Raw genomic sequence first — 9,568 nt, 5'->3', positions numbered from 1 at the left:
AGTAGTAGTAGTAGTAGTAGTAGTAGTAGTAGTAGTAGTAGTAGTAGTAGTAGTAGCAGTAGTAGTAGTAGTAGTAGTAGTAGTAGTAGTATCATATGTTAATAGCAGAAGCAATAGTATTGTTGTTGTTGCCTTGATATAATCACACACTGCGCATGCGCACTGAATAGAAATTCTCAACAAATCACTCAGTCCAAGAGAAAGCATCGGGAAAAAAACACTTAAAGAAAAGGAAAATCCACTTAAAAGTTACAACAATACACACTTTGCTTCAAAGTTACATGTTCTTTATTCAAGTATAGAATACTACACTTTGAAATATAAAAAAAAAAAAAATAAACCAAAAAAAACAGCAAAACAGTCAAAATATAACAAAGAGAGACAGACAGACAGACAGACAGAGAGGGGATAAAAACAAATTCTTTATCATCGATGGTAATAGATAAGCAACATACATGCTTTTATTGCACCTAGCCTGAGTCAGACAGAGAAAGAGAGTGGCCGAGACAAAAAAAACACAAAAAAACAGAGGTTCAGTCAAAAGAACGATGTAAAGTATGGAGTGACCTAGTGTTAATAGTGACAACAGTATCTATTCTACAGCTCATAAGCTCATAAAGACATTTTCTTTTCTTTTCTTTTTTTTCTTTTTCTTTCTTTTTTTTCTTTTTTTTTTTTTTTTTTTTTCTTTTTTTTTTTTTGTTTGTTTGTTTTTTTTGGTTTTTTGGTTTTCTTTAATTGGATTGATAAATGATGGGAGTCTGAAAATGACAACAACAATGTGATCAATGTATATGTATATATCACGTATATTATGACAGAATACATTGTTCACTATTATTATGTTGTTGTTTTCAATCATCTTGTTTCTGCGTCAGTCATAAGTGTGTGGGTCAAACAATCACACACACACACACACACACTCACACACACACACACACACACACATACATACATACATACATACATACATAGATATACAGAGAGAGAGACAGAGACAGAGAGAGACACAGAGAGAGGAATACTATATATGAAAAATAAGGGAACGTGAACCATAAATAGGTTGCTGCATTTTCTTCGAATATTGAAAACCTGCTAAGCAGAACGATTTCAAGCAAATAAGGGTAACTGTTTCGTCCCGAATAAAGGAGATGCAAAAAATTACTTAAATGAAATAAAAACATTACGATAACGAAGGCCACATGAACTGTGGACTGGGTGGATGACCGAAGAAGGAAGAAGAAAAAGAGAAAAGAAAAAAAGAAGAGAAAAAAACATTGTAATTCTCCCAACATCTTTGTCACAAAGAAAAGCAGAATGGTATATAAAGGGAGAGCACCCAGTTCAGGCTTTAAACGACTGGCACAAACTACAGTTATTTGCCTTGGCGCATTACCAGTTGATTCTGATTGAAAATCTGCGAAGGTTTCAAGCAAATGAGGGTAACTGTTTGGTCCCAAAGAAAATGTATAAAGAAAATCAAAACTTAAACAAGATAAAAATAAAAAATTTTAAAAAATCATGATAACGAAGGCCACAGGACCTGTGGACTGGATGGATGACAGAAGAAGGAAGAGGAGGGGGGAGGGGGGGGGGGGGAGAGAAAAAAGCATTGTAATTCACCCATCATCTTTGTCACAAAGAAAAGTAAAATGGTGATGTAAAGGGACAGCACATTCCAAGCTTTAAACGACTGGTACAAACTACAGTTATTTCCCTTGGACCATCACCAGTTGGATCAATATCAAACGAGTCCTTTTTGTTTTCGGGTTGTGAGTTTTGAACTCTTCCCCCATCGAAGTAATGCAAATAATATGAGCTTCTGTTGTTTGTTTTCCATTAAAGATAGGAACAATGTAAAAGCTTATCCCTTTCTGTCCAAAAAGAAATGCAACGAGTAAACGTTCTTTCTGTGAATTGCAATGAGAAAGACTTTAGCGTTCTCTTTATTGTCTTTATGGAAATGCATCGTACCAGGTCTTAGTGGTATTGTCCTAAAATCAATGAATGAATAAAGAAATAAATAAAAGGATACAAGTTTAGTTCAATATATCGTTCAAGAAACACAAACAATATTAGTTTATTCTTCAAACGCTTTAATCCTGCACAAAGTGCTGATTGGACCAACGATGATGATGATGACGATGACTTCAACGGTGGTAATGATGTCGGCGACAAAGATGATGACGATGATGATGACGATTGTACACAATCTATAAGAAGAAAAAGTAAGACATAACTATCCTGACAGGACCTTTTCAACAACATTCTGACAGAATTTGAAACAGAGAAAGAAAGGAAAGGATGAGAGAAAGAAAAGAAATGAATGAATGAATGAATGAATGAATGAAAGTAAACAAGAAAAAACGAGAAACAGAACCTGTCCATTTTTAAACAAAAGCAAAACTGAAGAAAAAACAACAACAAAAGTAAAACGTTCACATTTCAGCTTGAGAAAATCATCACTAATGTAATAACAAAGGCTTATTCGCAACTGGAAAAAAATTTAACAAACAACAACAAAAAACAACAAAGAAAAAAAGAGAAAATCCATTTGAACACAAATCTGGGATTGGGACCAGGGGAGATGGAGGGGGGGGTACAAGGTGGGGAGGGGGGTTGGAGGGGGGAGAGTGGAGACCAGGAGGGGGGGTACAAGGTGGGGAGGGGGGTGGAGGAGGGAGAGTGGAGACCAGGAGGGGGGGGTACAAGGTGGAGAGGGGGGTGGAGAGGGGAGAGTGGAGACCAGGAGGGGGGGGGGGTGGAGAGGGGAGAGTGGAGACCAGGAGGGGGGGTACAAGGTGGGGAGGGGGGTGGAGGAGGGAGAGTGGAGACCAGGAGGGGGGGTACAAGGTGGGGAGGGGGGTGGAGGAGGGAGAGTGGAGACCAGGAGGGGGGGGGTACAAGGTGGGGAGGGGGGTTGGAGGGGGGAGAGTGGAGACCAGGAGGGGGGGGTACAAGGTGGGGAGGGGGGTGGAGGGAGGGAGAGTGGAGACCAGGAGGGGGGGGGTACAAGGTGGGGAGGGGGGTGGAGGAGGGAGAGTGGAGACCAGGAGGGGGGGGGTACAAGGTGGGGAGGGGGGTGGAGGAGGGAGAGTGGAGACCAGGAGGGGGGGGGTACAAGGTGGGGAGGGGGTGGAGGAGGGAGAGTGGAGACCAGGAGGGGGGGGGTACAAGGTGGGGAGGGGGGGGTGGAGGGGGGAGAGTGGAGACCAGGAGGGGGGGTACAAGGTGGGGAGGGGGTGGAGGAGGGAGAGTGGAGACCAGGAGGGGGGGGGGGTACAAGGTGGGGAGGGGGTGGAGGAGGGAGAGTGGAGACCAGGAGGGGGGGGTACAAGGTGGGGAGGGGGGGTGGAGGGGGGAGAGTGGAGACCAGAATGATTCACTCCTTTCCAAACACAGGTCTACATGAACCAACTGGGGGGGGGGGGGGTGACAATCAAGCACAGATTACAGAATCGATTCTCTCCTTTCCAAACACAGGTCTGCATGAACCAACTGGGGGGGGGGGGGGAGAGGGGGGGGTGACAATCAAGCACAGAATACAGAATGATTCACTGCTTTCCAAACACAGGTCTACATGAACCAACTGTAATCAATATCAAACCTCAAAATAAAGGAAAGTAATGACAAGCCATTTCGTCAAAAACCTGCTTTGTTTTCTATTCTGATTCAGGTACATGTAATCAGAACAGGTACACAATAGAAAAAAATTATATTTACATATATCTTAACCATCGTAAGATCATAAACACTTCACATGTGCTTGAGGAAAATATACCAGCAGAAAAAGTAACCAGTATTTTTTTATGGAACCAAATCTTTATATTGAAGTGTTATAAAAACCATAAAAACTAATATCCTCATTGACAAAGATAAATCATGTGTAAATGTAAAATTTTGTTAAACTGGTTCTTATTCATAAATGGTGAAGTTGGTAAAATCGATAAATATTGAAATCGAACACTTTCCACATGTTCTACGTGTTGTATGTGTGCACATATCCTCAAAAAAAACTAAGATATTATGCGTTTTAGTTTGTTTCAGTATTTTTAAGTATATAGGGCTTTCTTTAAGTATATAGGCACGTATTTATCGAAAAATACAGAAGCTTGTAAGATAATGAAAATCTAAAACCAAAATATTGTCTTATAAATAATATGATCACAAAACAGGCAATACTTTTTTTTCAAGCATCCTCCAAGACAGTCCAAGAATTCAACTGAATTTGTACAGATAAAACATTTACACAAAAATCACACACACACACACACACACACACACACACACACACACACACACTGCACTATATGAAAAGAGCTATTAGTTCTATCAACGAAACTTGGTCATAACTGAATAGTCAGTTCCAGTCCCATTCAACACCCACTTCAACGTCTCTGGTCCGCCAACACTGACGTCCAACACCCACTTCAACGTCTCTGGTCCGCCAACACTGACGTCCAACACCCACTTCAACGTCTCTGGTCCACCGACACTGACGTCCAACACCCACTTCAACGTCTCTGGTCCACCAACACTGACGTCCAACACCCACTTCAACGTCTCTGGTCCACCAACACTGACGTCCAACACCCACTTCAACGTCTCTGGTCCACCAACACTGACGTCCAACACCCACTTCAACGTCTCTGGTCCACCAACACTGACGTCCAACACCCACTTCAACGTCTCTGGTCCACCAACACTGACGTCCAACACCCACTTCAACGTCTCTGGTCCACCAACACTGACGTCCAACACCCACTTCAACGTCTCTGGTCCACCAACACTGACGTCCAACACCCACTTCAACGTCTCTGGTCCACCAACACTGACGTCCAACACCCACTTCAACGTCTCTGGTCCACCAACACTGACGTCCAACACCCACTTCAACGTCTCTGGTCCACCAACACTGACGTCCAACACCCACTTCAACGTCTCTGGTCCGCCAACACTGACGTCCAACACCCACTTCAACGTCTCTGGTCCACCGACACTGACGTCCAACACCCACTTCAACGTCTCTGGTCCACCAACACTGACGTCCAACACCCACTTCAACGTCTCTGGTCCACCAACACTGACGTCCAACACCCACTTCAACGTCTCTGGTCCACCAACACTGACGTCCAACACCCACTTCAACGTCTCTGGTCCACCAACACTGACGTCCAACACAATACAAAGTGACTCCCCCTCTGCCCTCCACTACACCTTGAGAAGTCTGGTCTGGGTGCTAGTCATTCAGATGAGACTAAAAACTGAGGTCCCGTGTGCAGTCGCGCACGTTGCAACTTTGTGCAGGTAAAAGAACCCACGGCAACAACAGAGCTGTCCCTGGAAAAATTCTGTAAAAAGAAAATTTACTTTGTTCCTAATACAAATATACTGCAGACAGAAAATATGACCAAAAAAAACGGGGGGGCGGGGTGCGGGGGGTGGGGGGGTGTTGTACTGTGACGACTAGCTCTTCACGGGAAGAGCAGTGTGAATTTCACATACAGCAATGTGCAGTGACAAAAGCTATTACAGTACAGTACAGTACAGTACAGTACAGTACAGTACAGTACAGTACAGTACAGTACAGTACAAATACATGGAAAAACAACCATCATGATGTTCAATCGTACAGGCACGCGGTTTTGCAGTCAGTTCCATCTATTTCTCAGCGAATTGTTTCACACCCCGTGTTGTCCTTACGTTACGAAAAAGGCCACAAATCATTACATAAAAAGACCACGTATCATTACAAAAATACACTTTGAATATAATTATAAAGAATGTGTTACTGATACATATTTCACCACCCTGGCTCATCAATAATTCATCATGGATTTGAAAGAAAACGGTTCTGAAATCGTATGCATAATTATGTACAACTTGTAATGAAAGAAATCTCGTTCTGTTCATTCTTATCACACACACACACACACACACACACACACACGCACATACATACAAGCACACACACACACACACACACACACACTAAAAAGTACAGCTTTCAGCCAACAACAAAAAGTGTTCCATAACAAAACAAAAAAAGATATTCAAAACAAATACAAACTCTCTCCAACTTTTCTTCATTTGAATTCTCCAACAGTTTCAAACCAAAAACAAAGAAAGAAAGTATCGATTATTTTCTGCTGTGCGCGTGGGGCAAACGATACATAGCATCACTGCGATTATCAACCGCAGTCCAGATTTTGGGGTTTTTTTCTCTCTCCTCTTCTGGAAAGTGTGTGGAAACAACTGGTCTGAGGTGCTGGTCTCAGCTATCCTGCCCTAAACAACACACACACCTGTTCTAAACGGAAACTGTGTTGCAGGTTCAGTTTCAGTTTCAATTAGCCATGCGTCAATGCATGCAGACTGCTCCATACATAACCACACCACTTCCTCTTTTGGTTTGGCTGTTTTGTTAGCATTAAAGAAAATAAAAAATAAAAAGCTGACCCATGGCCAATGCACAGCCCCTACACGTTAGTCAGGCTTGAGGAGAGATATCGTATGTTGACTTTCATTCATATAAATGTGTGTGTGTGTATGTGTCTGTCTGTCTGTCTGTGTCTGTGTTATAAATAGTAGAAAGGTGATGTTTCTTTTCTTGTTGTTGTTTTTTTTTTTGTTGTTGTTGGTTTTTGGTTTTTTGTTGTTGTTTTTTATCGCGTTTGATTTGCTTCATCCAGAATGAAATTAGAACATAATCTCAAGGACTGGGATTTCAGACATGGATTGTTCTTCCAATGATTTAGTTTTTCCTTGCCAAGCTTCTACATCTGGTGCTGACAGTACAACAATGAGAGAATGATGGATGATGTGGTTTTTGTTGTTTGTTTGTTGTTGTTGTTTTGTTTTTTGGTTGTTGTTGTTTGTTGTTTTTTTGTTTTGTTTTGTTTTTTTGTTTTTGTTTGTTTTGTTTTGTTTTGTTGTTTTTTGGGGTTTTTTTTTTGTTTTTTTTTTTTTCTTTGTTTGTTTGTTAGGGTTTGGGGAGTGGTTGTTTTTTTTCAAAATACAATTCTAACCTGCATCGTCTGTATACTAAAGTTGCCGATTTACGTCTCATCTATACAAACCTCCTCTTGTTGTTTTGTTTTTGTTTTTAGTTGTTTTTTCCTAATGCCGCGGATTTCGGAGCAAATTGCGTTGTTTGAGATGGGGGGTGAGGTGGGGGGAAGGAGGAGGAGGAGGTGGTTCCTGTGTGAACCTGTCGCTATCGGTTTTTGTTTTTGGTTTATTGGGTTGTTGTTGTTGGTTTTTTTTGGGGGGAGGGGAAGGGGGGGGGGGCGTTGTTTTGTTTTGTTGGGTTGTTGTTGTTGGTTTTTTGGGAATTTTGTTGTTGTTGTTGTTTTGTTTTGTTTTTGGGGGGGTTGCTGTTTTTTGTTTGTTTGTTATTGTTTTTTTCATTTCTTTTTCGCAGCGGATTTCATCGGCGGCTTCAGAGGCTCGTAGACGTTGATGCCTCTGTTCTCATAGATGGGCGCCTCCTGGCGCACGCCCTCGTACACATGCACATCGGTGTTGACGTAAACGTCGTCGGGCGCCGCTGCTGCCTCCACGACATCATCGCCTGGCAGGGCAGGCAGTGGCGGTGACGTCGTTCTTTCTGGCGCCGCCCCGCCGCCACTGCTGCCGCTCGTTTTCGGCGCCGAGTCCGGCTTCGTCGGGGTGACGTCATCCTTCTGATTCTTCTGCTGCTGCTGGGGCTTGGCGGCGCTGGGGCTGCTACTGCTTCCTCCCATCTGGTGGTAAGGGGTGTAGGCGTTGCTGGCTTTGCGGCCCGTGGTGCTGGTGGTGGTGGTGGGAGGGGGAGGGTTGTCTCCAGGCAGGGTGAGGTCCACAGTGGTGGACTCAGTGGTTTGTGTAGCGGCTTTCTTGTCTTCTGGTGAGGATGGAACCCCCCCAGTCGTCGTCGTGGTGCCTACCAGCGCGGTCAGCTCCTCTTCCTCCCCTGCTGTGCGCGCCGCGTCTCCTCCTCCTCCTCCTCCTCCTCCTCCCCCTGTTCTGCCTGCAGTCAGGGCTTCCAGCTTCCCGCGGCTAGGATGGTCATCGTCATCATCATCATCATCACCATCATTATCGTCGTCGTCGTCATCATCGTCATCGTCATCATCATTATCGTCGTTGTCGTCATCGTCATCATTATCATCATTATCGTCATCATCGTCATCGTCATCATCATCATCATTATCATCGTCATCGTCATCATCGTCATCGTCATCATCATCATCATCATCATCATCATCATCATCATCATCATCATCGTCATCGTCATCATCATCATCGTCATCATCGTCATCATTATCGTCGTCGTCGTCGTCGTCATCGTCATCGTCATTATCATTATAACTATCATCATCATCATCATTGTAATAACAATATTCATATGTAATTATAATTATCATTATAATTAACAGCGAATCAATATATCATTATTGTTGTTATTGTTGTTTTTTCAGTGTTGTTGTTCTTGTTGTCGCTGTTGTCAGTAGCTGTAGTTCTCTCTCTCTCTCTCTCTCTCTCTCTCTCTCTCTCTCTCTCTCTCTCTCTCTGCTTTACAGTCTATCTATTATGGAGTACCTCAAGGTTCAATTCTTGATGCATTATCATTTTCTATTTATATAAATGATTTGCCTCTATTTATTAATGCCTTATGTGAGATGTTTGCAGATGATACATTACACAAACCGCACCACAACAAAGTGTACTATACTCTGCAACAAAGCATTAATGACATAGTAAAATGGTCCAATTTAAATCACATGCATCTACATCCAAAGAAAACGAAATGTCTCACAATCACCACTACACAGAAATGTCCAAACTTTTCACACAACCTTCCACCCCTTGCCATGAATGGTCAACCAACAGAAGTTGATAATCATAAAATTCTTGAAGTCACTATTGATAACAACTTATCTTGGTCTAATCATATTATGTCATTATGCAAAACTCTATCCAAAAAGATTTATCAGCTATCCAGAATTAAACAATTTCCTGATTTACATTGTCGAAAATTATTCTTTTTTGCATATATTGAATCACATATTAACTATGCGTCAACACTCTGGGATTCAGCTAGCGATAATGTACTTTACCTTTACTAAGTCTGCATAGACGAGCTCTTAAATTAATCCTTCTGAAATCTTCATCACTGACTGCTGCCGACTACAGACATTTAGATATTCTTCCCCTAAAGCTTAAACTTGAATACAACAAAGCACTTTTTATGTTTAAAATCATGTCTAATTACGCTCCATCTTTGAGAGATAGATCTCCCACCACGCTAGTCCGTCAGACCAGCAAGATTAAGATCCCCATTCCAAGAGTAGATCTGTTTAAATCCAGTCTCATTTATTCAGGAGGCTGTTTATGGAGTAATGTTTCATCCAATTTTATTGTACAGAAAAGCATTCAATAACTTTTTTTTAATTCCCATGCACACTAAATGGACAAATATGTCAAGAATCCTACTTGATTTTGATTTGATTCTTTTCTATTGAAAATACACATGCAGTTTAGTTGTATGTCTAACCACTATCACAATACTTAATATATACTCATA

General features: G+C 42.1%; 1 protein-coding gene across 2 annotated transcripts in view; it reads right to left on the bottom strand.

Moving 5' to 3' along the window:
- Window positions 1-6,599: 6,599 nt before the first annotated feature.
- LOC143282646 (uncharacterized) overlaps window positions 6,600-9,568 on the bottom strand; it is a 34,252-nt gene continuing 31,283 nt past the window's right edge. For both annotated transcript variants that reach the window (XM_076588298.1, XM_076588299.1), the window contains one exon: window positions 6,600-8,040. In XM_076588298.1, coding sequence (XP_076444413.1) covers window positions 7,407-8,040 — 634 coding nt within the window. In that variant the 3' untranslated portion in view covers window positions 6,600-7,406. The remainder of the gene's footprint in view (window positions 8,041-9,568) is intronic.

This window comes from Babylonia areolata, chromosome 6 (assembly GCF_041734735.1).
Source record: "Babylonia areolata isolate BAREFJ2019XMU chromosome 6, ASM4173473v1, whole genome shotgun sequence".
Lineage (NCBI taxonomy): Eukaryota > Metazoa > Mollusca > Gastropoda > Neogastropoda > Buccinidae > Babylonia > Babylonia areolata.
This window is presented reverse-complemented; position numbering and strand designations above follow the sequence as displayed.